The sequence below is a fragment of the Equus caballus genome, chromosome 13 (genome assembly GCF_041296265.1).
Source record: "Equus caballus isolate H_3958 breed thoroughbred chromosome 13, TB-T2T, whole genome shotgun sequence".
NCBI classification, from domain to species: Eukaryota; Metazoa; Chordata; class Mammalia; order Perissodactyla; family Equidae; genus Equus; species Equus caballus.
In genome coordinates, this window is record NC_091696.1 from 2089017 (window position 1) to 2115642 (window position 26626).

General features: G+C 64.4%; 2 protein-coding genes across 5 annotated transcripts in view; one reads left to right on the forward strand and one right to left on the reverse strand.

The window, feature by feature from the left end:
* The first annotated feature begins 264 nt into the window (after positions 1-264).
* LFNG (LFNG O-fucosylpeptide 3-beta-N-acetylglucosaminyltransferase) lies at positions 265-26626 on the forward strand. 3 transcript variants are annotated; one of them, XM_070230664.1, is made up of 8 exons: positions 265-772; positions 5317-5365; positions 5899-5998; positions 6109-6262; positions 6369-6454; positions 6925-7090; positions 7649-7734; positions 26346-26626. In XM_070230664.1, the coding sequence occupies exons 1-8, from the start codon at positions 344-346 to the stop codon at positions 26356-26358; spliced, it is 1083 nt and encodes a 360-aa protein (XP_070086765.1). In that variant the 5' UTR covers positions 265-343; the 3' UTR covers positions 26359-26626. The 3 variants fall into 3 exon arrangements, with proteins under 3 accessions (XP_070086765.1, XP_023510925.1, XP_070086766.1); XM_023655157.2 differs by lacking the exon at positions 26346-26626 and adding an exon at positions 7919-9040; XM_070230665.1 differs by lacking the exons at positions 265-772; positions 26346-26626 and adding exons at positions 2340-2436; positions 7919-9040.
* The window catches only part of TTYH3 (tweety family member 3), a 31770-nt gene continuing 21163 nt past the window's right edge, over positions 16020-26626 (reverse strand). Inside the window, exons 10-15 of one of the 2 annotated variants that reach the window (XM_023655158.2) lie at positions 25480-25572; positions 25133-25269; positions 22242-22415; positions 21628-21703; positions 20783-20883; positions 16020-19205 (exon numbers count right to left, since the gene is read on the reverse strand). In XM_023655158.2, coding sequence (XP_023510926.2) covers positions 19190-19205; positions 20783-20883; positions 21628-21703; positions 22242-22415; positions 25133-25269; positions 25480-25572 — 597 coding nt within the window. In that variant the 3' untranslated portion in view covers positions 16020-19189. The remainder of the gene's footprint in view (positions 19206-20782; positions 20884-21627; positions 21704-22241; positions 22416-25132; positions 25270-25479; positions 25573-26626) is intronic. The other variant, XM_023655159.2, reaches the window with a different exon arrangement.

Genomic DNA, 26626 nt, shown 5'->3' on the forward strand with positions numbered 1-26626 from the left:
GGGCGACAGGGGCGGGGCGTGCACGTGCGCAAAGGGGGCGGGGGCCGCGGCGCCCGCGGGGCAGTTCCCAGACCCCCGCCGCGGCCCCACGTGGGCGCTGCCAGGCCTGGGGGGCGACCCGCGCAAGGCCCCGCCCCAGGGCCCGGCAGCCAGTGAGCGCGCGGTGGGGGCGGAGATTCGCGGGGGGCACGCCCACAGGGGGGCGGTGCCAGGGCGGAGAGCTTTAAGTGCTCGGGGCGCGGGCGGGGCCCAGCTGCACTCGCCGCCGGACCCGGGGTCCTCGGCGCGGGCGTGCGGGGCAGGGCGCACCGGGCAGGGCGCACCGCGCGGCCGCCACCCCACCATGCTCAAGCGCTGCGGCCGACGCCTGCTGCTGGCGCTGGCGGGCGCGCTGCTCGCCTGCCTGCTGGTGCTCACCGCCGACCCGCCGCCGCCCCCGGTGCCCGCCGAGCGCGGCCGGCGCGCGCTGCGCAGCCTGGCGGGTCCCGCGGGGGCGGCCCCGGCGCCAGGGCTGGAGGCGGCCCCGGCGCCCGGAGCGCTCTCCCGCGAGGTGCACAGTCTGTCCGAGTACTTCAGCCTGCTGACCCGCGCGCGCAGAGACGCGGGCCCACCGCCCGGGGGCGCTCCCCGCCCCGCCGACGGCCACCCGCGACCCCCAGCCGAGCCGCTGGCACCCCACGATGTCTTCATCGCGGTCAAAACCACCAAAAAGTTTCACCGCGCGCGCCTCGACCTGCTGCTGGAGACCTGGATCTCGCGCCACAAGGAGATGGTGAGGACCCGCGGCCTGGGCGGGCGGGAGGGCTGGGTAGGGGGTTGCCGTCTTGTCCAGCTGGTGGCAGTATCCGATGGGCGCCAGACTGCATCTCTGTCCAGCCACTGGGAATATCTGGGGGGCGGTGACGTCAGTCCATCGCCTCCCAGCCCAGTTTGCCTGGTGGGGCCACTCTCCCCATGCAGTTATGGAAGTGTCCAATGGGGACCCATCCCCAGCCAACTTCCAGAGCCCTGGATGGCATACGCTGACCCCACACCAGCCACCAGTGCTTGGGGTTGGTGCCTTGTGATGCTTCTTGCCCCCAGACATTGGAGCACGTTAATGGGGTGTTATTGTCTCTAACCCTCTCCAAGGCAGATTCTGCATGGGGCGTCCACCCTGGGGAGGAAGGCTCTTTTCCTTAGAGGTGGAGTGTGGGGTTAGGGTCCCTGGCTCTGGGCGTCCTCTTCCCGTCCCAGTCATTGCTGAAGATAATCTGGAGTTAGGGTGGGTGTTGGTGGGCCCTGGAGAGCACATCTCAAGAGAAACAGCACTGGGTTTCGGGGTCTCTGCGGGGGACCCTCTCCCCGAGGTGCAGGAGTCTCTGGAGCCGGGAACCTTGCGCTTAATACACCCGAGCTGCGCATCGACTTCCTACACACACATAATAAAGACACACCCCACTTTGAAAATCTCCCTCGAGGCTGCAGCAGGACGGTTGGGTTGGGGCGGGCGGGACGGACGGAGACAGAGTGTGGGCCTTGCAGAGGGAAGGGTGGCAGGGGAACATCCTGGGGCTGGGAGATTCAAGGAACTGACTGGGCATTTGGGGTGGAGTCAGGGACCCTTGACTGGGCTCGGGGGTCAGAGCAGACCCCACACCTCTTCCACCCTGTTTAAACTCTCGAGGCCTGGGGCCTTCTGGCCTGGCAGGGCCCTTTTTTGGGGCAGGGTCCTGGCAAGGTCATGATGGGGGCTAGCAGGCAGGGTCCTCTCTCGTCCCAGAGTGGGGAGGGGGCCCTGGGAACCCCCTGGCAGCCTCCTGGGAACGCAGCGTCCCTTTCCCAGGGGCTCAGTGGCGGGCGGGAGGGGTGGCGGGGGCCGTGGGTTTTGTTCGGCGCCCAGGCCGTTAGGATTCCCAGCGCCCGGCGGCTCTCACGCCGGCCGCTTGGGCAAGGTAACAAAGCCCCTTTCTCCAGCGGAGAAAGGCGTCCGGCCTCTTGTGTGCAGCTATGCGCTCCATGGGAACCACCGCTGGCGTGCTGGCCACTCAGGTTGCCTGGCGATGAGGGGGCCTACGGTCCCCCCCCCCGACACATCCCTGACTGACAGCCCTTGTGGGGCACCATCCCTGAGCCAGGCACCCCCACCCCCAGGACTCTGCCTCCCTGCTGTGTGACCTGTGGCAACATTCAGCCCTCTCTGGGCTGACACCAGCTCTGAGCACCTCTCATCTTGAACGTTGGGGGCTTTCTCTAGTAGAAGGGATGTGGTCAGGGGGTCTCAGGTATCAGTTCCAGCTGAGCTAGGTGATCTTGGGCAAGACCCAGGGCCTCTCTGACCCTCAGTCTCCTCATCTCTGAAATAGGGAAAGCACTGCCCTTCCAACAGAGTGTTGTAAAAGAAGACTGGAAAAGCTGGAGATGCAGGGCATCAGCCCAGAGGGCACTCAGAGTGAGGTGGGTGCTATCACTCGCCTGGGCCCTGAGCTCCCAGCTGAAGGGCCACTCAGGTTTCCTTCTCGCCAGCTGACCCCCCACAGAAGAGGCCAAATCTGCCTCCAGCAATTAGTTCAGGCATCACAGCAAGCAAGAGCCCCTCCGATGGGGTATTGTGGGCCAGGGGTCCTTGAAACTGTCACTGCAGAGGGTCCTTCTTTCCCAGCCCTGTGCAAGGGTGATTCAGACCCAGTCTGATGGGGGAGACTCAAGGAAGTCAGGGCTGTGGTGGGGGAAACCCAGAGAGGCTGTGTAAGCCGAGACTGGGCATCTGACCTATGGCGGGGGGGGGGGGGGCGGGGGGAGACTTCCTGGAGGAGGTGCCATTTGAGCTAGACTGAGAGTAGAAAATACCCAGAAAGGGCACTCTGGGCATCACGAACACAAGCGTGACGGATGTGTGAGAAACTTCCAGCGACTGGAGTGACCCGGGGAGGGGCAGGGGGAGGTCAGCAGGGCCACACTGTGACGGGCCTTCAAGTCCAGGATGAGGGACTGAGCCTTTGGCCCACACGTTCCTCCCCAACCCGTCTCAGGAGCGGGCCAGGCTGCAGCGGCTGCCACCGCAGCGGCCACAATTGTTGGGGGAGAGCTTGGCATCCTGTGTTTCTTTGAATCGCAGCTCCAGGAACAATGCCGCTTCCTGTGGGTGTCCCCCCGCCCGCCCCCAGCCGGCCCTGCCGCCCTGGCTGCCCTGCTCTTCCTCCTGCAGCCTACTTGTCGTCCTCGGGGAAGCGGGGAGGGGGCCCCGGGTGTGTGTGGTGGGGGGGGGTCGTCTCCGTCCCTGGAAGGCACGGCCAGGCTGGACCAGCATCACCTCTGCCCCAGGGTCTGGGCCTCAGTTTCCTCACTCGGGTAGTAACAGTGCCCACCTCACAGGGCCATTAGGGAGATGAAAGGAGAGAATCAGTCTCTTTGCTTTGCTCTGGGCATGCCCATTGTACGGAGGGGGAAACTGAGGCTCTGAGCGGTGGGCGAGGCCCGGGGCAGCCCGTCCCCTCCTCTCCCAGTTGCTCTGATGCGCGGGGGCGGCGGGAGGGTGGGGAGGCTGGGCACCCTCGCACTACCGCAGCCCCACCCTCCCCAGCACTCCCTCTGGGCGGGCGGCCTGGCTCTCCCCAGCTGAACAAAGGTGACTTTAATCTCTGTAGCCTTGGGCTGGGTTTTTAGGGCACCACCAAAGCGCGGGAGAACAGGCCTCGCTTGATCTCATTAAGAAAGCATTTTCCTTTTAATCCAGGGGCGCAGCGGCGCGTCGGCACCGGCCAGCCTCAGCCTCCCACGGCATTCCTGGGCTGCGCTGCCGGAGAGCGGGCTGGGGGCCGGGGGCGAGTCTGTGCGTGCGGGCCGCCCTGGGGTGTCTGCTGGGCTCGGGAAGGAGGGGGTGCCTATGTGGATGGGGTGTAGATGGAGCCTGCCGCCCCCTTAGCTCTAAGCCCATGACCCACAGCCTGTGGCCTCACCCGCGTGCCCAGATCTGGGGTCAGGCTGGACAAGCAGCTGGGGCCACCCAGGTGAGGGTGGGCCCCCCGCGTGGGTCCCCCAGGTCCCTGGGTGTGTACTGGGTGCCAGGCTTGCACATGCTGGATCCTCCCTCGGATCCATTCATACAGAGAAGGCAACTGAGGCCTGGCGGGCATGGAGGTGGCGGTCTCCTGCTGGCGCTCAGGCTCCCCCCCACCCCCCCCCCCCCGCCCCCATCCCGCCTCCGGGCTCCAGGCTTTGCGCTCGCCGTGCCTGGGTGCGCCCGGCGGCACGCGCTGGGCGGGCGGCAGAGGAAGGAACATTCTTCCCCGTGTGTGGACGGGCCCAGGCGGGCGCCGGCAGCTCCTGGCCCCGCCCTGCGGCCCCCCTTCCGCAGAGCGATCCTGGCACGGATGGCCCTGTACTGGAAAGGTGGAGGCTTCATGTGGCCTTGGGCAAAGCCTGTCTCTCGAGCCCAGCTTTCCTCGCCCCAGCAGCAGGAGGGGGTGCCGGGCCGTGTGGCTGCGGTGGGCACCGACCCGTGGGCTGGGCCCTCTGTGATTTCCCGCCTCCACCCTGCTGGCCGTCGGGGTCTTCACAGAACAGCCGTGCCGCCTCGGCTCAGAGAAGGTGACCTGCCCGGCTGGTCACACAGCCGAGAGACCGCAGTGCCGGGCCGCACCTCTGCCCTGCCCTGCCCGCCGGACCTCGCGCCCAGCCCGGCCCAGTTAACCAGGCCAGCTGTATGGTAATGGGCAGCGCGGCCACTCCCGCTTAACGCGGCCGAGTTAAGGCCGCCCGGCGCCCCTCGCGGCGCGCGCGGCCCGGACAAAGCTGGCGGACAATGCCTGGTGATTCATCCTCCCTCCGGGCCCTTTGTCCGCGGGGCCTTGGCAGCCGCCCAGCAGAAGCCTTTGTCCCCGACTGATTGAGACTTGGCTTCCCAGAGCCGACCTCCTCCGCTGTCCCCCCACCGCCCTCTGCCCCCTCCCGCAGCCCGGGCGGGTGCTGTGTCAATAAGGGTGTGTGCCCCGCCAGGTGCGCGGGCCGGGCGGGAGCCGGTTACCTGGCGGGTGGGCGGGGCGCCCCACCTGGCTCGTGCCGCCAGCAGCTGCCGGGCGACCTTGGGCCCAGCTGTCGACGTGGGGGGTGGGGCCTGCGTGAACCCCAGCCCTGCTTCCACTCATGTTGGCACTTGAGCCCTGCTCTGTGCACAGGGGGAAACTGAGGCCCAAAGACGGGGTGGGGTGGTGGGGGGAGTGCGCGGGATGGAGTGGTAGCTGCTGAGACCCCAGGATGCCCAGCCCTGGAAACCCGCCACGGCCCAGGGGTGGGGCGCACAGGGCTGCCTGTTCAAGGCTGTGTTTCTCCTTCCAGACATTCATTTTCACCGATGGGGAAGATGAGGTCCTGGCCAGGCGCACGGGTGAGCCCAGGGCTTGGGGAGGTTGAAGGGGCTCCACTTCCAGGAGGAAAGGCTCCCCTCCGCCCTCTCACCCCCGCCCCCTCCCCCCCCGGGAGAGGTCACAGAGGCCACGGGCTGGGGAGCGCAGTTTACTCAACGGGTTTGCTCAAGGGCCCGCCCCACCACTCGGCCCCCCCCTAATTCTCATGCAAATGAGGCCCTTTCAGCTCCCCGGGCCCTTTGAGCTGATGTGGCGGCAACAGGTGGTCGGTGCTGGGAAAAAGCCGCCTGAATGGGCTGGGGCGGGGCGGGGACGCCCCGGGAGGGGGTTGGGATGGTGGAGGGGATCGCCAGGCCTGGTGTCCTGTGCTGGGGAGGGGGCTGAGGAGGGAAGCCGCTGCAGGGCACATCTTGAACCCAAGGTGCCATGGGCCAGACAGCCACCCACTCTATCCTGCTCTGTCTCACGGGGGGCCTGCTGTGTGACCCCAGGCCAGGCTGCCCTCTCTGAGCCAGCTCGGACCCACTTAACAGCCCCTTCCCCTTGTCCACAGGCAACGTGGTCAATACTAACTGCTCGGCTGCCCACAGCCGCCAGGCCCTGTCCTGCAAGATGGCCGTGGAGTACGACCGTTTCATCGACTCGGGGAGGAAGTGAGTGTTGGCCTCTGGCCGGGGCCCAAGGAACGTCCCCCGCTCCAGGCACCTGCTCTGGCAGTACCCGCCCCTGGCACGCCCTCCTGACGGCCCTGCCTCGCCCGCAGGTGGTTCTGCCACGTGGATGACGACAACTATGTCAACGTGCGGGCCTTGCTGCGGCTGCTGGCCAGCTACCCACACACGCAGGACGTCTACATCGGCAAGCCCAGCCTGGACAGGCCCATCCAGGCCACGGAGAGGGTCAGCGAGAACAAGATGGTGAGTGCTGCACCTACATACACCTGGGCTGGGTGGGGAGGAGGCGGGAGGCGCCCTCGTGGCTTGGGGTGGGGGTGGGGTCTCAAGACGTTGCCCTCTCCCGCAGCGTCCTGTCCACTTCTGGTTTGCCACCGGTGGGGCTGGCTTCTGCATCAGCCGCGGGCTGGCCCTGAAGATGAGCCCGTGGGCCAGGTGAGTGTCCTGGGGCACAGGTGAGGGTGCCCCACCAGCCAGGTTGCCCTAGGTCCCAAGGTCCTCCCAAGTGAGGCCTGGCTGGGTTCATCCTCCCAGCAGTGGGTGTCCCCAGGCTCACGTGCCTGGATGGGTTGAGTCATGCCCTGCCACTGGCCACTTCTGCCTACCAGGCACCAGAGGCTGTTAGCACTCGGGCCCATGCACCATTGGGCAGGACCCCTTCCAGCAGCCCCCACTGGCAGAGAATCCTCAGGCTGGTACAGAGGAGGGTGCTGTGCTGGGGCTCAGGGAAGGAGGCAGCTGTGGGCAGGAGAGACTATTAGGGACACAGACATGGTCTGCACTCTGCTCCCTGGGGGCACGTCCACCTTCTCTCTGAGCCTGGCTGCTTTGCTCTGTGCTACGTGCTGCCCGGCGGGCAGCCAGCTCCCGCCTCCACTCACCCGTCCATCCCTTCCCGCCCACAGCGGGGGCCACTTCATGAGCACGGCCGAGAGGATCCGGCTGCCGGACGACTGCACCATCGGCTACATCGTGGAGGCCTTGCTGGGTGTGCCCCTCATCCGCAGCGGGCTCTTCCACTCCCACCTGGAGAACCTGCAGCAGGTGCCTGCCTCGGAGCTCCACGAGCAGGTGCGCCTCCCGCGGGGGCCCGGGAAGGGAGTGTGGACCAACGGGAGCCCAGAGGAGAGAGCCCAAAGGAGAGCCGCTGGGCCAGAAGGGGAGGGGCAGATCCGAGAGAGGAATGGAGTGGGGTGGAGGAGGAGGGTGCGGAGGGTAGGGGAGGAGGATGTGGAGGGTGGGGTCACATTTTTTAAACAGGGGGGTCAGAAAGGGCCCTGCTGTTGGCTGCCACCCAGACCCCTAATCCTCCCACCAGCGTGGACCCTGCTCAAATCCTGTTGTCCATCCTTCCCGTCTTTGTCTTCGGTGCCACACACCTACCCTGCACTTTTCGGGTCTTTTCCTGCCTCGGTGGATGTCCTCTCACCCACGGCTGGCAGCTCTCCCAGCCCAGCCGGAGCCCCCACTTTGGCCTTATTCCCGGGGTTTGCAGAGCGGGTGGGCTGCAGTGTGCCATGGCCCACAGACCTTCCTTCTTGGACCGAGGAGGGGCAGGAGGCAGGGCTGTTCCCTCGTTCAGAGCCACATGGGCGGCCCCTCCAGCATCCCTCCGCCCCCTCCACGCAGGTGACCCTGAGCTACGGCACGTTTGAAAACAAGCGGAATGCCGTCCACGTGAAGGGGCCCTTCTCGGTGGAGGCTGACCCATCCAGGTGAGGAAACTGAGGCCCAGCGTCCCCTGTGGGTCTGGTGGAGCTAGAGTTGGGAGTCGCTATAGACAGTGCCCCCAAGAGTCCTGCTCAGGGTGGCGCAGGGCCCCCCCAGTGCTGTGGGTCTGAAGATGGGCGCTCAGCACCCCCACCCCACACGGACCAGCCCCCCACTCTGTCCTCACAGGTTCCGCTCCGTCCACTGCCACTTGTACCCGGACACACCCTGGTGTCCCCGCACCGCCATCTTCTAGCAGCCACGGCTGAGACCCCGTCCCTGGGCGCCCCTGGTATCCAAAGGGCCCGGGGACCCCTGTGGTGCCGCCCTGGCCTTGGCATTCAAGGCTCCCCCAGGGCTGCACCTGCGTGCGCGCGTGTACTGTGTGCCCGACCATGTAGCAGGCTGCTGGGCAGCTCTGCTCTGCCCAGGAGTGCCCCTCGTCTGCCTTTCCAGAGCCCGTGCCCCGGCAGAATCTGTGTGTCAGAGGTCGCTCTGAGGGCAGTGTAATTATTGCTACTCTTTGCGGGTCTTGGGGCAGCGTGAGATCAGGGGCTGCTCTGCTGAGCGCAGGCCCCATGCTGGGGGCGCCTGCACCCTGGGATCCCGGCCCCAGCCTCAGAGCCCCCAGGACCCCTGCGCCATGCCCCTCCCACTGAGCTCGGCGCGGGCACTGTGGCTCAGAGTGACAGCCACCCCAAGAAGCCCCCGTGGCCGTATGGCTCCCCTCCCCGCCCTGCTGGGGGGCTCTTCAGGTGGGGGGACCTCTCCACCATCTTTCCTTTGTCTCCCTCCGTGAGGGGGAGTCAGAGCTAAGCCTTATCTCCTCTCCCCAGTGGAGAGAAAGTCGCCCATAGTGGGCGTGTCTGTACATATCGTGACAGTATTTTTTTACTGTGCCTGTTTTTCGAGAGGGGGTGGGTAAAAAGTAGGATGTTTTTGTCTTTGTGCTCGGGGGTGGGGGGGGGGGCGGGGGAGGGTGTTACTTTATCTTTTCTGTGGATCAGAAAAAGCAGAAGCCCAGCTTGGGATGATCTTCGTTGCTAAAGCTGGTGGGAAGGTCTCGCTCTGTGTATTTAAATGTGGCCGCACCCGGCAGCAGGCCCCTCGCCGCCCTCCTGCCTCGTACCTGTCTCCTGCCCGGTACCTGTCTCCTGCGTGCCTGGCCCCGGGGCTGTGTTTTGTCTTCTGTTTTTCTTTCTGCAAAGACATAGCTAGGAAAGCGAACCATAAGGGAAAAGTTCTCAGGGAATTGAAGCGTGGTTGCTATGGTGACTCCTTTGCTGTGAATAAAGGTGGTCTTTGGGGCAAGCCGGGGCTCCTGGTCTTGGCTGGAAGTGGGGGCCGAGCTGCAGGTCCGCCAGAGGTGCAGCAGGCGGTGTGAGTGGGGGGGTGCATTTGCAGTTCTGTGGGGGTCAGAGGTAAAGAACCCCCCAAGCCGACTCTCTGGGATCAAAATAGCTCCTTGCAGGTGCCTGAGAGGCGTAGCCAGCCCGGGCGCCCAAGGATGCAGTCAGGAGGGTCCCAGCTAGGGGGCAGCCCTGAGGGTCTGGAGCCCCAGCCTGTGCCAACCTGGCCCGGTGACCTCCGTACCTGGCTTCATCCCCGTCACAAGCCCACAGAGGTCATCGTCCCATTTTGCAGATGGAGAAACTGAGGCTCGGAGCAGTTACGCCAAACTCAGGCAGCTGGGCTGGTGGGGTAGTGAAGAGCTCAAACTCAGAGGTCGGGTGGGCCTCGGATCCCGGCCTCCCCTCTTTGGCGCTGCGTGCACCCCCTCCTCGTGAAAGGGCTTGGTGCCCACACCGACCTCGGGCTCGGCCCGCACTCCCACCTGAACAGGTCCCGGGAGAGCGGGGAGGAGTCACACAGCTCTTAATTTCTACGGAAAGCAGCTCCTCGGGGCCCTTTCTTCCTCACACAAGGCTTTGTGGGTGGGCCGGAGGTGGAGGGGGCTCCAGCCCAGCAGGGGAACCCCCCCACCGGCCCTGGCAGGCACGGGCAGCCCTCGCTTCCTCTTTCTCCAGCTGAGCCCTAGTGCCCTGCGGCTGGCTCTGCTGGCTCCTGCCCCCAGCTGCCCCTGCAGGTACCTGCTCTGTAGGCTTGGGCTGCAGGGTCCCTGTGACCTCCATGCCCCCCACTCTGGTCCAAGCTTAGCCTTATCGACACTCGGAAGCCAAGTCATTCGAAAGGTGCCTCCCTTCCCCACGGCTGACCTGTGGGGGCAGAATGCCAGCCTGCCCCCACCAGACATGCTCACATACTCGGCACCCCCAAACTGGTGGCCAGGGAGGGTCCCTGCCTCCCAGCCCTTCCTGGTGGCTGTCCCAGCCTGGGGGCCGACTCGCTGGGGCCTGACCCCACCTCGGCCCTGCACAGCCCTGAGTCAGCAGAAGTGGTTTCCAGAAGGCCTCGGGGCAGCTGCCCCAGGGGGTGTGGGCAGTGACTGGGACTGTGGGAGGGAAGGAGGGCCTCCTCCACCATCACCCAGCCTGACCCCTGTCTAGGGGGTGCCCCCGGACTCGGCTGCCGTCATCCCCCGGCACCCACTGTGTGCCAGGCTGGGTGGAGATGGCGACCACATCTCATCGGATGGCACAGGGCCCATCCTCCGACGAGGAAGCTGAAAATGAGCAGGAGGAGTCATAGCGGAACCACGGCCGGCCGCATGCGGGCAGAGGCCTGGGCCTCCTTCCTGCCCGGTGAGTCAGAGGGCCCGGCTGCAGACCCAGGGCCCCAGCACGCCCCGGGCAGCTGGCATCAGCCTCGGCATAGAGGTGGCGGCCACGGGGCACAGGTGTGGAGTCGCAGCAGAGTTGGGGCCATCCAACTGTCCCATTGTGGGGAGGGGGCACGGAGTGGGGACAGCAGAGCAGAGAGTCCGGGGCGGGGTGGGGAGGAGGTCTTGCAGCTCCCGCAGTCTCCACCTCCGTCTGAGAAATGGGGACAGGTGTGAGGGCAGCTGAGTCCACGTGCTCTGCGCCAGGGAGGGGTGGCGAAGGAGCAGGGGCCAGCAGCGGGGCCCTTCCCTCTTCTAGACAAGTGGCGAGGGAGGCAGGGCAGTTCTCCCTCCTTGGAAGGGGAAGTGGGTGCAGGAGGGGTCCCACGGGAACTGGGCAGCCGGTTTTTTCCATCTGCTGCCCTCGGGGTGTGAGGAAGGGGGCCTTCCCGGAAGGATGAGTCATGGAGCAGACGGGGGACCTCGCTTCTCCCCACGTACCGCCAGGGCGGCCCTGCCTCACTCTCTGGTGATGCACCGTGGGCATCTAGCCCCTCCCAGACTGCCACTCATTTGTGGGCTTCCAAAAACAAGAAGTCAAACCGTAGCCTTGGGGCTGCTGGGTGCTCCGTGAGGGTGGCAGTGCTCCCCCCAGCTCCCCGCTTCTGTGCTGCCAGGCGGGCCAGGGGGTCTGGGAAGGGCTGAGAGGGGTGCCAGGGTGCGGCCCCTCCCTGCTCAGTTGAAACACACTTCCTTTGACTGAGGCCATCCCGGCTGACTTCCTGGATGAGGCACACCCAAGCTGGAGTAGGAAGGCTTTGTAGAGATGGAGCGGGGAGAGGAGGGTGCCCTGGGTCCCAGCACAGTGGGGGCAAGGGTGCCAAGGTGCGGTCCCTCAGGGTGCCTGGAAGGCTGGAGACAGGATGGCAACGCTTTCCGTCTCCCTGGCCCTCCCCCGGCCTGGCCCACTCAGCGGCAGGCAGCCAGGGCTTTCCATGAGGAGGTGCAGGAGGCCAGATCCTGGCCATGGCTTCAGCCACTGTTGCCCTCTCTGGGCCTGGGGTCAGAGGGGAGAGGGGTGGCCAGAGCCGGCCTCTTTTTGTCCGTCAGGCCAACCAGCTGGTCCTGCTGTGACCCCCGGCGCTTGCCCACCCCAGCCTCACCAAGTGTTCTGGGAGGTGACCCCTCCCCAAGCCCTTTCTGAGCCCAGGGCTGGACCCACCAAAGGTTCCTGGTACCTCGCTAGGAGGGACCTGGGGACCTGAGGGCTCGTTGTCCCGGCCCCTGAGGGTGCCCAGATTATGTCGCCATGCTGAGTTTGGGGGCTCAGACACGCCCCTACTGCCTCCGCCCCTTTCGGGCCTCGGGACCCCCTCCGCGGACAACCTGCCACGGTCCTTGGGCGCCGGCTGGTGGCGAGAGCTGGAGGTTCCTCTTCCAGCTCGAGTCGACTTTTCCCAGGACCCCCGCCCGGATCTAGGGGTGCAGCCCTCGTGGGGCAGGAGGAGACAGACGTCTCTGCAGCCCCGAGCTTGCTCCCCAAGTTCACATCACGGATCATAACGTTAGTGCCGGTAATGGTTCATGCAACGTGTCTCCTCTCAGGAGGCGAGCTTGAGCCGACTGCTGAAGGCCACCCCAGGCCGCCCTCCTGTGCCCTGGCTCCGGGGCAGGGCTGGCCGTCCCCCACCCCGGTGGAATCTCGGATCCTCCACCCCGGCCCGATGACCGCTCGCCTCCTGCTCTACTGCGGTCACAGCTGAGCCCCAGGCCAGCAGCATGCGCTCCCTGGGAACTTGCTGGGAATGCAGATTCTCGGGCCACCCCAGCCCATCGGGAGCTCCAGGGTGGGTCCCTGCACTGTCTGTCCACCAGCCCGGCCCTGAGTCTCATCCTGACCACCCAGTGCCCCCTGCTGGGCACTGCCCTCACTCCTGGAGATGTTCCTATGGCCGCGGGGCGGGCAGACCCTTCTCTCTCCCTTCCGACCCTGTGGGAGGACCACAACATCTGCTGCCCACACCCCCACCTCCCGCCCCAGCCTTCTCCACCCCTGTCGTGGGTATCCACCGGCCCCCTCTTTCTGGGGAGATTTTGGCTTCTGGCTCTGGCCCTTCTCTCCATGCTGCTCTCGCGTCCGTTCCTGGTCACTCTGGTGTCCATTGTCCTTCCCACACCCTTGGCCTCCCCTCCCCCGACACCCTGCCTGCCTTGGTCCCCACTCCACTGTCACTCCCCAGACGTTGCAGCACCCCACTCTGCCTCCACCTCCTGTCTGCCCAGCTCCCTCCCTCCCCTGTCCTGACCCCCGCTGGACCCGGATCCCTCACCACACCCCTTGCAGGCTCATCCTTCCCTGGCCTTAATCCCAGGTCCAGTCTCGACCTTGAGCTCACTTTCACCTCCCCTGGCTCTCTCGCTTCCACACTTTGTCTCGGCCAAGCCTGCAGTCTCCGACCTGTGGCACCGAGCCCTCTGCCTCCTTGGCGCCCGCACCTGGGAGGCTGGAGGGAAATGCTCCCTGCTGGCTGGCCAGTCCCACCCTGAGTTCCAGACCAGGAGCCCCAGGGGCCCTTGCCACCGTGGCTTTCCCACGGCCCCAGGTGACAGCTCGCACCTTCTCCTCTCTCCCCACTTCCTCTTCAGCCTCCCTCTGTTTCCTGAGACCCTCTGCCACCTCCACCCCGACTCCACCCCCGACCCCCCTGCCGGCTGCCCAAATGCTCTAACCACTGGGCCAGGAGGAGGGGGCGCGCACCTGTCTATGGCCAGCCCCTCACTGTGACCTAGGTCGCAGCCCCTCTTGGCAACTCAGGAACATCACCCCGCCATTGATCCTCCCCTCTTGCCTCCTGCATCCATTCCATGCCTAGGGGATCGTTCCCATCAGCCTACCCGACATGCTGCTAGTTCCCGTCTTAGTGCGCACGCACACACCCACACATGCACGTGCGTGCACGCATGCACACACACACACACACACTTCTCCAGGCCTGCCCCTCCAGCTATCGCTCTGTTTTTCTGCTTTGCAGCTAAATTCCCCCAAAGGGGAGTCGCTTCTTGCTGTCCCCAGGTCTTTCCCTCCAGCCCCGTCCCTGCTCTCCTGAGCCAGCTGTCCGGCTTCATCAGACCTGTTCTTGTCCAAGACGCCAATGGCGTCCATCCAGGTCACTGAATCTGCCGGTCACTTCCCAGTCCTCGCAGAATCTGGCCTTCAGCAGCATGTGATGTGGTCCCTCATGCCTCCTTGACCCTGTCTTCATGTGGCTCCCAGGACACCCACTGTCCCGGGCTTCCTCCCACCTCACTGGTCACTCCCTCGCCCTCCCAGACCTGGTCCTTGGTCCTGCTCTCTCCTCTTCAGCACCCAGTCCTTGGGGGATGTCACCCTGCCTCGTGGGTGACATTACAGTACCTATGCCAAAGACTCCGGCCGACCAGCACCACCCCGAGCTCTCTCCCGAGTCCCAGGCTCGTCCATTCTGCCACCTCTCCACACCTGCCCTGGGGTGTCCAAGGGGCCCCTTAGGCTCAGCATGTCCAAAACTGGACCTCTGACCTCCCCCGATCCCATTTCAATTTATGACAATACATGCCCCCAACAGCTCAACCCACACCCCACACCCACACACAGTCTGCTGGGAAGTGCTGTGGCATTGCTTTCCAGAACCCAAACCCTTCTCACCACTCCACAGCTGGCCAGCACCCTGGCCTGGGCCGCCCTGAGCTCTCGCCTGCATTGCTGTCTCCAGCTTCTGCCCTGGTTCCCTTCCCAACTCAGCAGCCAGGGCGATCGTGTTAAAGTGAATGTGAGGCCATGTCAGCCTGCTCAACCCCTCCATGGCTCCCACTTCTCTCAGAGGCAATGTCAAAGTCCTTACAAGGCCCACAGGCCCTCTGCCATCCCCCCACCTTAGCTGCATCTCCAGCCACTCTCCCCCTTGCTCCCTTCACTCCAGTCACCCTCGCCTCCCTGCTTGAATGCACCAGGCACGTATCTGCCTCAGGGCCTTTGCACTGACTGGCGGTTCTCGCTGCCTGGAACCCTTTCCTCAGATATTCTCGAGACTAGCTTCCCGTGGCAGGCAGAATAACCGCCCCCAAAGATGTCCATGTCATAATCTCCAGAACCTGTGACTATGTTACCTTACATGGCCAAGGGGACTTTGTAGATGTGAGTAAATTAAGGACCTTGGGATGGGGAGATGATCCTGGATTATTTGGGTGGGCCCAATGCAATCGCAAGGGTCCTTACAAGAGGGAGGCAGGAGGGTCAGGGTCAGAGCGGGAGATCTGAAGGTGCCACACGACTGGCTCTGAGGATGGAGGAAGGGGCCATGAGCCAAGCAATGTGGCAGCCTCTAGGGCCGGATGTCGTTGTACCCTCCCTGATGCATAGACAGGGAAACTGAGGTCCGAGAGGGTGGGATGTGCCCAGGGTCTTTCCCTCGTGGCCCCCGGCTCTCCCTCCAAACATGGGCTTTCTTGCCTGGGCCCAAATGTCCCCATTTACGCTCCTTACCATGTGGCGCCCAGGAGTCCCAGAGCTGCAACCGTCTCCACCGCTGGGGGCTCAGTTTCCCCCCTTCAGAGCTCATCTCTCCTGGGCCCCCTTTGGCTGGGAGCTAGTCGATGGGAGACCACCGGGCCTGCTGCTGGTGTGTGCTGGGAGGCAGGGGCTTTGCCCGGCGCCCCCTCCTGTGCCTGAGCCTGTGTGCCAGGCAGGGGACACAAACACTCTCCTGGTCCAAATGTGCCTCCGCAGATTCCAGGGGGTCATAAGGGCCTTACTGTGAAGTGGCTTGGTATCGCCCTAAGTGGGGATGGGAGCCCCCCCGCCCCCGCAGGGCTGTGTCCTGGATTATGTGGCACCTGCCAGCCCATTTCTCAGACGAGAGCAAGAAGGGCCACGCCTACCTCGGAGGGCGGGGGAGGGTTCCTGTGCAGACCCCTAGGAAGGACTCCGGGGAGGCCAGGGCTGGGGGAGTGGCCCGGAAGCACCGGGAACCCCGCCTCGGTGGGGCGTTGGGAAGGACAGGAGTTACCACAGCGGGGGCTCAGGAAGAGTTCCTCCTGGGGCCCACCATTCTCCCACCTGGCCCCCTCCAGCACCCTGCCCTGGGCCAGGCCTGTCACCTCTCCTGGTGGCGGGAGGGACCTCCGCACCCCCATTCCCGTCCCCTCAGGGCCCTCCAGTACATGTCTACATTGCAAAGAGAGGCTTTACAACGTCAACGAGACCACCGTCCCCTGCCGAGACCCTGCGAGGGCTGCTGGGCAGACCGGACGCCCCGCCCCGCCCCGCCCCGTGGGGCCACGCTCATCCTCACCCTCTCCCCGCCCACCACGCCAGGCCCCGCCCACCCTCGCCCTCTCCCCGCCCACCACGCCAGGCCCCGCCCACCCTCGCCCTCTCCCCGCCCGGCCCCACCTTGTCCCGCGAGGCCCCGCCCACCCACGGCCCTCTCGCCGCCAGGCCCCGCCCCCGCCCCCGCGTGGCTCCCGGCCCCGCACGTGGCCGCTCTGCCCACAGACTTGGGGGGGAGCCAGAACAACTCAGGAAAAGAGGCCTGTTTTTTAAAATTTGTTTATTTTAAAACATGAAACCCAAGCTGAATAGAAACCACAGAAATTACATTGACGAGATTTTTAGTATTTGCCAAGAAAAATAAAGCCCCCAAAGAAATAAAAAATCAAACCCCAAACCCAGTTTAAAAAACAAAAAAACACACAGCGACAGCACATACAGCCATGGCCCTGCGGAGGTTGGAGGAAAATGAAGAGGCTCGGGCCTCAGTCCCTGCTCAGGAGGCTAAGTGACAAGCGGGGGGGGGAGGGGGGGCCGTGGGACCGGGTGCAAGGGCCAGGAGGGAACTGGGAGGGTGGGAGTCTTAACAAAACTATACCCAGATATGTTATATGTAACAAATATAAAGTGATGCGGCACACAACCATTACGGCTCAACAAAAAAAAAACCCACAAAGGCCCTAGTCTCACCCGCCCCACCCACCCCTCCTGGGGCTGGCAGGGGTCCTGGGCAGGGAGGGGACTGGTGCTCCGTCTGCACTTGCATAGTGACATGGGGTGGCCCTGGCAGGGGAAGGGTCTGGGGCTTCCTACCAGGCCCTCCCCCTCCCCAACCCTGCCCACCAGGCCAGGGGAGAGGGAGTGGACACCTGCCCAGAGGGCCCTGCCACCTGCTGCCCAGCCCGTTGGGGGCTGGGCAGGGGCAGCCACCCTCCAGCCCCACAGCACCCCTTCCCCCACGTGGTTAAAGACCACCCCCCAAGATGCAGCAGGGCCTGAGAGGCGCAAGGCCCACTGGTGCAGGGTGGGAGTGGATATGAAGAGGTCACCGGGACGGGGGTGGTTAGGAAAGGGGCCCGAAAACCCAGAAACAGAAAACCAACGGCAGGATGCGCTCCCTCTCCACGGACTGAGGCTTGGGTTTGAACCCCTCTTGACTCTTCCCCTTTTCCTTTATCCAACCTCGGTGAGCAGAGGGAACGCAGGTGGAGTCACAGACGGGGCAGCACGCGCACACGACGCGCGGTGGACACTGAGCACAATGCCACCTCCCATGCTATGTACATTCACATCGCGGCCCCGCCCGCCGGCCGCGGCAGCCATTTGTGCTTCTGAGCGGTGGCGGGGCGCACGGCAGCACCCGGCCAGGCTGCTGACGCCCCCTCCTGACCTGGGTGGAGCCCAAAAGAAAGACTGGGCAGGCCTCCTGTGGCCTGGTAGGGGCCCAGAACAAGGGCCAGGCAGCCCCTGGAGCACAGGGCCCTGTAGTGAGGTGTGGCCATGTCCAGGGGCTCAGATTCAAGGCTCAGGGCCCCAGGCGCACCTGGGGCACCTCCATATTTGCCCACCCACTCCCCTCCCCTCCCAGGGCGGAGCAGACGTGGCCTGGCCCCCACCCTACCCACACTTTTGGTCCCAGACACCAGCACAAAGAAAGGGGGACCGCAGAGGAAGGGAAGGCAGCCTCCCTCAGGCCTGTCCAGGGAAGGGGTGCTGCCCCCTGCTCTGGGGGAAGAGACCACGTGTCTGTAAACTGCCAGGCCAGCTGCCTGTCCCCCACTGCGGGACCCCAGCCTGGGCCCTCACACGTGGCTGTGGGTGGTCCTCTGCTGCCCCTGGCCAGGCACACAGACCAGAGCCCACATCCGGCCTGTCCATGTCAGGCTGGCTGGGCCAGGGCTGGCAGGGCACTTCCTGTCCTGGTTTGGGGGCGGCCCCACCCTCCACGGCAGGAAACAGCAAACATTGTACACTAAAGCCAAAAGCACCTTAGGGAAGCCTTGCTCCCACTTCACAGGCGGGCAGACCAAGGCCGCAGGGACCTCGGTCCTACAGCCCAAGGGACATTCGTTCCTGAGGACACGGTCCTCCTGAGGCAGCACTGCCCCTGGGGAGGGGTCTCCAGGCCCTCAGGCTGCCTGTCGGTCTACACGCCCGCCCCCCAGCAGCACCCCAAGAAAAAACGGCTATTCCAGCCTGACTCCCAGCCGGCTGTCCTGGGCCTTGTCTCTGGCCTGGACTCGGGTCATGCTCGCGGCTCTGCCAGGGGCGTCCGCGGAGGCTGGGGTAAGGTTAGTGGTTAGTCCCAAGAGGGGCAGCAGGGGCCGAGGGCGCGTTCACAGCCAGCTCGGGTCCAGCCCTCGAGGCCGGGCTCCGGGGCACAGCGCCTGTCCTGGATGGAGAGGGAACCGAGAAGGCAGTGCCGCTTGGCCCGCAGCTTCCTGCCCTGGAGATGACAAATGTGGTTAGTGCAAAAAACGACCCAGACGGAGCTGCCAAGTCTCTGGGGTGGGGGAGGGGGTTTGGCACCAAGAAGACGGCCAGCAGTGAATGAGCGGCCTGGGCTCGGCGTGGCACCTGCTGTCCTCCTGCCACTGCAGAGGGCTGGGTGCCACGGGCAGGGCAGGCGCTGAGGGAGAGAGTGACAGTGGACAGGAGGCAGAGAAAGGGGGCCTCCCTGTGGAGGCTTCGGGCAGCCGTCAGGAGGGGGCCTGGGGTCAGGCGGGGAAAGAGGAGGAAGGAGCTCCAGACACTGCAGAGAGAGGCGCATGGACAAGCCGCAGGAGTCTCCACGGTGGGGAGACAGACGAGCGGGCGGGCACACCGCCGTCCCCCAGATGCCTGGCACAGACGGGGCCCTGCGCTGCCTGCAAACCAAGAAGCGAGGCCCAGAAGCATCGAGGGCACACAGGAAAAGCGTCAGAGCTGCAGGAGGGAAGGAGCGGGCTGGGGTGCGAGGCCAGGAGGCTGCAGGGTCCGGGGGTCAGCGTGCTGCAGAGGGAGCGTCAGGGACACAGCACCGTCGTGTCCGGCCCAGAGCAGGGCTCTGGGAACTCGAATCCTCAGAGGCAGAGGGGCGAGGGGGGTGGGGCCGGGAGGGCCCGGGCTTTGGTGGCAGCGCTGCCACATGTCCAGGTGTGTGACCCAAGGAGAGGATGCAGGCCCAGAGCTCTGCGTCTCCACCGGCCTGGGGCTCATGCCAGGTAACCCCACGCCCCTGCAGGAAGAGGAGGGGAGGGCAAGGGGCTGCAGAGGTGCCCACAGCGGCCTGGCGACGTGCAGAGGGTCCGGCGGGCAGCACGGATATAAGCGGCAGTGCTGGCACGGGAAGGAGAGGGCGGTTGGCACGTGGGGCGGTGGCTGGCCCGGGCGGTCTAGTGCCCGCTGCTGCTGGAGTCGGGGCGAGGCTGGCTCGTGGCGAGGTATTTGGCTCTCATGCTGGAGGTGTACTGGAGGGAGACAGGGAGGCAGGCAGTCAGCAGGGTGGTGGATGCGGCCAGGCTCAGGCCTTGGCGGGGTGAGCCAGAGGGACCCCTGGGGTAGGACAGGCGCACAGCAGACAGAGTCCTTGGGAAGGGGCTCCAGGAGGGGCCCGCTGGCCCAGAGCCTAGCCTCTGAGGCCTGGCTGGCTGCGCCAGGGAGCAGAGGGCTGACCGCCTTGGCGCAGGCGCAGGATGGGGAACGTCTCCCCTTCTGATGAGATGAGCACTCAGGCCCCTGTTGTGGGCATCTGGGCGCTAGGCCTGGCAGAGCTCTGCCCCCACCGGGAGCCGGAGCTCAGAGCCTCCCTAACTGCACTCCTCACACCCAAGCCCTGAAGGCCACACACAGGCTGCTTCCTCCCACGGCGCAACCCTGGCTGGGGGGCCAGGAGGAGGGCGTCACGCAAGGGTGCAACTAGGCTGTGTCCGAAAGTGGGTCAGATGGTCCCCGAGAGCCCAGACAGGCAGGGTCACGGGCCACAAGGATGAGGAGACCCCACGGCCACTCTGCCCTGCCAGCCCGGGAAGGAGGGCCCCAAAAGCTGCCCAGGCCCCTCAGGCTGGGTGGGAACCAAACTGTGGGCTCCTCCCGGGTCACAGAGGCAGTGACAGGGGGCGGGGGGAGGGGACGGCCGGCACATCTTGACCACCCCTCATCCAACTGGAAGCATGAGGGCCTCGCTTAGTGCACATGCGTGAGTGTGTGCTCACGAGGAACACACATGGAGGAGATGTGTGCGACAGCCAGGCAGTGTACGAAGGGCCAGACGCCCATAGGCGATGGGGACGAAGGCCAAGGCATGTGCCATGTGCCAGTGGTAGGAGCCTGGCAGGGTGACCCAACAGCCACACACTAACCCTGCTGACCCCTGGGAGCTCCAGCAGCCAGACTCCCCACACCACAGTCCCCACATCAGGAGGGACAATGTCCCCTGGGCCCCAAGAGCCCTCATAGAACTCTTGGCCCAGGAGAAGATTGTGCGTGCCCATCGGGCGGCCACGGAGGGCATGCCTAAAGGAGGAGCAGCAGGTGCCAAGAGCCATGTCATTCTGTGGACATGCGGCGGGGGCAGGGGACAGTGGGCAGCAGCCCGGACCCCAAGCAGGCATGCACGGCACCATGTGGGGATGGCTGGGAGGAGCTTGCACGCTCATCTGCACACACTCGCGTGCGCTTCCAGACACGCAGGGCGGCATGAGGGCCGGGCCTGCTGGCCGCAGCCCAGGGTGCTCACTCACCCGCACTCTGACTCCTGAGCCCAGGCACCAAGTGCAGGCATGCACGGGGGCTGGGTGACGGTCTCCTCGCTGGGAGGTGACACGAGGGGCTGGGGCCCCTGCAGCTGGGCTGGGGGTTCTCTGGAGGGGCTCACTGCCCCTGAGATAAGGACGCCAGGCCCAGGGCCAGCAGCAGAGCTGGCCCCACTAGCACTGAGCTGACAGTCCTGGGGCACGTCGGCTGGTGAGGGGTAGCAGGGAGCACAAGGCATGGAGGCACAGGTGGGTGGGCAGTGCAGGGCAGGGAACCCGGGGTGGATCAGTACCTGTCACTCTGAGGACACGGCCACCACAACGTTCGGGCACTGTCCATGGGCTTAAATTGCCAGCCTGCATGGCTGCCAGAGTCCAGGGCAGCCAGATAGCGCTAGGAGGGCCCGGGGTGGGAGGGGCGCAGGAGAGAGAGAGAGAGAGAGGGCAGCCTCAACGCCAGGCGAGGGCCCGGCCCACAGCAGGCCTCAGGGGGGCCAGAGCGGAGTGCCGATGAGGAGGGCAGCCTGAGCGTGGCAGGACGGCCTGGGAGCCCGCACAGCCCTGGTCCAGGTCCAGGGCACCCCAGGCCAGCTCTGTGCTGCACAATGGGCATTTCTGAAGACAAGCGGCCTGCAGCCTCTCTGGCCCTGTCCTTTGTAGCCCACCACCTCCAGGAAGCCCACCAGGCCTCTGCCTCTCTGCAAAATCCTTCTGTTTGGCACCAAACCACCGCGTCCCCTTTTCTGTGTCTCACCCCCAAGACCAGAGGGAACAGCAGGCCAAGCCAGAAGACCCAGGGGCCGATCCCAGGTCGAGCTCAGGAAGCCACGGACGAAAGAAGAGGAAGCAGAGCCGGGTAGGAAGAGAGAAGTCAGGCCCCCTCGGAGCTGAGCTGACCCACCAGGCAGGGGGCTCCTGGCTGCCCCCTCTGGCCCCAGGGCACCTCAAGGCCGGCTTGTGAGCCCACCCAGCCCCGTCTACTCAGCCAGACGCCCACCCGAGAGCCCTGGCTGCTGGAGCTCCCACTGCCTGCAGGGCCTGCACTGCTCGTGGGGCCAGACTAGACCACCAAGGGGGTGGGGCGGCGCCCCCACCCAGGCCTCAGGTCCCCTGCCCACCCTCCTGCCCCGAGACTTACTGAGGGCGGTGGGGACTCGCGCCCGATGAGGGGGGTGTTCTCACAGCGGGGGTTCTGGAAGTTGGCATTCTGGCTCCTGAGGCGGGAGGAGAGCGGCTGTGAGTGGCCACTGGCCTGTTCTAGAGCCAGGCAGACCTGTGCGTTCTTGTCACCACCCTGTCTGCAGCCCAGTAAGCAAGGGCCTGGGGGTCCTGTGACACCAGCACTGCAACAGGGCTCTGAGTGGACCCACGGCTGCCACCTGCCCGCCTTGGCCCAGCCAGAGACTGCCCCCACCCGGCTGCCTGCTCCCCGCGGGTTGGGCCGGGCCCCAGACACAGAGCAGTCATCTGGCCGAGTGGCCTCCCTGTGGCCTTGACCCAGGTTTGCCCGGGATCAGCAAGCATTCAATGCCAGGCTGACCCCCACAGCCTGGGCACCCCCAGGGAGGCCCGTCTGAAAGCAGCCCCGACTATGCCAAGCCCCTCTCCTTCCCGCTGGTGGCCCAGGCAGGATCCGCACCCTGTGCCCCCGTGGACATACCCGCTGGCCACACTGAGCCCCATGCAGCCTGGCCCGGAGCCTGGCTCCGCCTGTCCCCGCCCGGGCTTCCCCTTGCTCCTGGCACGACTCACATGTACTCGGTGACCGGGGCGTTGCTGACAGTGTGGGCCGCAGCCGGGATGCTGGTCTCACTGCCGTAGCTGCTGCCACAGCTGTACAGACTGGGCATGTGCACACGGTAGAGGCTGTCGTGCGCCTGCCGCGGCCCTGGGGCAGCCTCCTCCTCCCCGTCCTCGTCGGGGCCTCTGCAGGAAGGGACACCAGCACAGGCTCAGGCCCAGACACGAGGAGGCCAGCCCCAGGACCTACGGGCGTCAGCTCCGGTGCAGACGCAGCTGGTCCATCCCAGCTCGGCCACGTACAGGCTAGGGACTGTGGGCAAGTGACCCTGCTTCGTCCTCCGTAACACGGGACACCCAGGAACCTGTACCCCGGCCTGCACAGAGGGATGCTGACTGTCAGCTTACTGAAAGGAGGGGACAGGGCCCCTCCTAGGGAGACACGGAGGGCTGGGGGGGACCCTGTTTCAGCTTTCAGCTCCCGCCTGCCCCTGGGAGGCCTGAGCCCAGTCCTCCCCACGCCGCTGCCCTCTGGCTCTCCACCCTCCACTCCACCCAGGCTGCTGCGGGGCGAGGCAAGGGAGCCGCCGGCCAGGCCTCTGCTGCTCTCAAGCGCCACCATACCCTGCCTGGTCCCAGATGGGACTTAGGGCTGCACTGCCTGGTGGTGAGACACAGGTCAGCCAGGCCTGGGCTTACATCCCCCCTCACCACCAGCTGGGTCACCTCAAGCAGAGGGTCTCCTCGCTGTGTTCCTTGTGGTGAGATAAGCAGGACACTGGTAGCACTTGTCTGAGCACCGACTCCAGCCAAGCCCAAGGCTGAGCCCTCACAAGCAGTGGCCCATCTAGTGCTCCCTGACCCTGGAGGGTGGATTCTTATACCCCCACGCTACAGGGAGGGAAGTTGAGGCCCAGCGTGGTTACATGACTTGCCCACAGTCACCCAATGAGTGAGGGTAGAACCAGGATCTGAAGCCAGACCATGTGGTTCTAGGGCTGTGCTCTTAGCCACCCCCTATAGCTACCACCTTAATCACCACCAGCATCATCACTACCACCACCACCATACCCATGCCCATTACTACCATCATCTCCATCATCACCATCATACCTATGCCCATCACCACCAGCACCACCATCATATCCATGCCCATCACCAGTATCACCACCATCATCACCATCATCACCATCATCCCCGTCACCATCATCCCCACGCCCATCACCACCATCACCACCATCATCCCCGTCACCATGATCCCCACGCCCATCACCACCATCACCACCATCATCCCCGTCACCATCATCCCCATGCCCATCACCACCATCACCACCAGCATCATCACTACCACCACCACCACCATCAGCACCACCACCACCATACCCATGCCCATCACCACCATCATCTCCATCATCACCATCATACCTATGCCCATCACCACCAGCACCACCATCATATCCATGCCCATCACCAGTATCACCACCATCACCACCACCATCATCACCATCAGCACCATCACCATCATCCCCATGCCCATCACCACCATCATCACCATCACCATCATCCCCATGCCCATCACCACCATCATCACCATCACCACCATCACCACCATCATCACCATGCCCATCATCACCACGACCATCACCATCATCGTCACCATTACTATCACCATCATCATCATCACCATCATGACCATCACTGTCACCATCATCATCACCACTGCCACCACGGGCAGCACCACCATCACCATCATACCCATGCCCATCACCATCATCATCACCATTACTATCATCATCACTATCACCATCATCATCACCACCATCATGACCATCACCGTCACCATCATCATCACCACTGCCACCATGGGCAGCACCACCATCACAACAGAAAATAACAGAGTAGAAATCCAAACAAAAGAAAGGGATCTGAGCTGAGCTACTTGCCATCCAAGCTGGGCCAACAAGAAGCAGTCACAGCCCAAATGGGAGGGGAGCTAATGGGTCTGTGATATGCACTGTGGGGGCCCAAGAAGGGAAAGGGGCCTGGTACCCTCATAGAGCACTCATGCCAGTACTGACGGGGGAGACTTGAGGCAGGGGCCACCAAGACCCCTACTGCAAAGATAAAGACACAGCAGCCCCATGGGAACTAGCTGCCATCCTGGTCACCCACCTGAGTGGGCCATGGAGGCACGGCCACCAGGGTACTCCCCGCAGAAGCTCTGATTCCCCACAGGCAGCCAGTGGGTCCGCCACCCCCAGCCCTGTATACTTGCACCCAGGGGTAGGGGGACGGAGGAAACATTCTTTTTTTTTTGGAGAAAGATGAGCTCTGAGCTAAAATCTGCCTCCGATCCTCCTCTTTTTTTTCCTGAGGAAGATTAGCCCTGAGCTAATATCCATGCCCATCTTCCTCTACTGTTTTGTTTATATGTGGGATGTCTACCACAGCATGGCTTGACAAGCAGTGTGTAGGTCCGCACCCAGGATCCGAACCAGCAAACCCTGGATCACCAAAGTGGAACCTGCAAACTTAACAGCTGTGCCACCGGGATGGCCCCTGGATGAGACATTCTGAGCCCACCCAGTCAGAGGCGTGGAAGGGCATAGGGCGCAGAGCCAGCACAAGGAGGCAGGAGACCCCGGTTCTGCCTGCCTGCTCTGGTCTTGCGTGTCATGTCCCCTGGGGTGGGAGCTCCTTTAGGCTCAGTTCCCATCTGTGAAATGAGGGTGCTCATCTCGGACCCACCAGCCTCAGAGTCGCTGCAGAGGCTTGGAGAGTGTTAAGAGGTGAGGAGGCATCTGTCCCTGTCTCTGGGGACTAGAACTTGGAGGGGTCCAGAAGCACATCCTTGCATGCTGTGCAGCCTGGGGCAAGCTCCAGGACCTCTCTGAGCCCCTCACCTCTTCTGCTGCCAGGTATGAGGGACGCTGCAGACAATAGAGCTGAACATGAGGGCTGTGACGAAGGAGAAGAGGGCCAGGTAGATGAGGCCCTCGACGCCATCATAGCAGAAGCCTGTCAGGGCCTGCATGTAGTCCTGGGGCGGGGCAGGGACGGGAGAGACAGGAAAGCAGGATGAGATGGAACACGCCCACAGCCATGCCCGGCCCCAGCTCCTCCCTCCGCCCCCGGCTGCTCCTCCTGCCTCCCAACCGCCCCCCCAACCCTGCTGCTCCCCCCACCCCCGAGTTGCTCCCCATGTCCCCCACCCCCGTCGCTCCCCCCGCCCCAGGAGGCCGGTTCCCACCAGGTGCAGGCTGCGGCAGTCTACGAGGGCGGTGAGGTGCTGCAGGTTCACCTCCGTGCCGTTCAGCACCTCCTGGACTCGGAGCAGGGGGTCCTGGGGGCATGCACACGTAAGGTCAGCACTGTGCTCAGCAGGGGGACCCGAGCATCCACAGGTCTCCTGGGAGCCCCCAGTCTCCCTCCACCTCGTCCCCTGCCATGGAGACCACCCTCGACCCCGCAGTTGACCCAGACCCTGAGGACCCTGGGCTTTCAGAAACGAGGGCCCCAGAGTCGGTGCCTGGCCTCAGAGGGACTGCTGAAGACGCAAGGACAGCGAGGAGAGGGGCCCACAGACGTCTGCTTAGAGCGGACACCACTGTGCGTCCCTTTAGGACAACAGGAGGAACAGCAAACCTTCACGGGTCTCCCGACGCAGGCCTGGGTCTCTTAAAAATCATGTTTTAAGGAACAACTAAAGACGAGGGGAAATTTTCATGGTATCTTGTGACAAAACATTATCCAAAATGCTCTGTGTAGAGCCCGATCCATGTGTGTGCGCACGTCTGCCATGTGCACGTGTCTGCCGTGCGCGCATCTGCCGTGTGTGCCCATCTGCGTGTGTCAGCCGTCCCTGTGCACGCGTCTGCGTGTGCGTGTCTGCCGCTGCACTCGTCTGCCGTGTGCACATGTCTGCCGTGTGCGCGTCTGCTGTGTGCACGTCTACTGTGCGTGCGCGTAGGTCACCTCCACCTCACGGCTGACAGTGGCTCCTCCAGTCTCTGCCTCTTACCCCACGTCTCCTAAGGACCCTCTGAGATCCCAGAATGGGTTTCAGGATAATATGACCTACGGTTACTGGCTGAATCGTGTCCCCCCAATTCACAGGTTGCAGTCCTAAGCCCAGCCCCTCAGCATGGGATGGCATTTGGAGATGGCGCCTTCAAAGGAGTGACTAAGGTCAGATGAGGTCACTAGGGTGGCCCTGCTCCATCAGGACTGAAGAGGAGATGGGGACACAGACACCACAGGGAACCACCACCAGCCCCTCAAATTCCTCAGGGGGTGCCCCAGCCCTGAGAATCGAGGGGGTGGGGGGCTCTTCCTTTGCTCCTGCATCTGTTTCCGTTAAACCCATTTTTTAATACAAACAGTAGGTACGACTTTTA

Bases quoted from the DNA above. Each gene is read 5' to 3' on its own strand.
- LFNG (XM_023655157.2), top strand. From the start codon at position 344: ATGCTCAAGCGCTGCGGCCGACGCCTGCTGCTGGCGCTGGCGGGCGCG. The intron at 773-5,316 runs GTGAGGACCCGC...TTCTCCTTCCAG, and splicing joins TCTCGCGCCACAAGGAGATG to ACATTCATTTTCACCGATGG. The intron at 5,366-5,898 runs GTGAGCCCAGGG...CCTTGTCCACAG, and splicing joins GGTCCTGGCCAGGCGCACGG to GCAACGTGGTCAATACTAAC.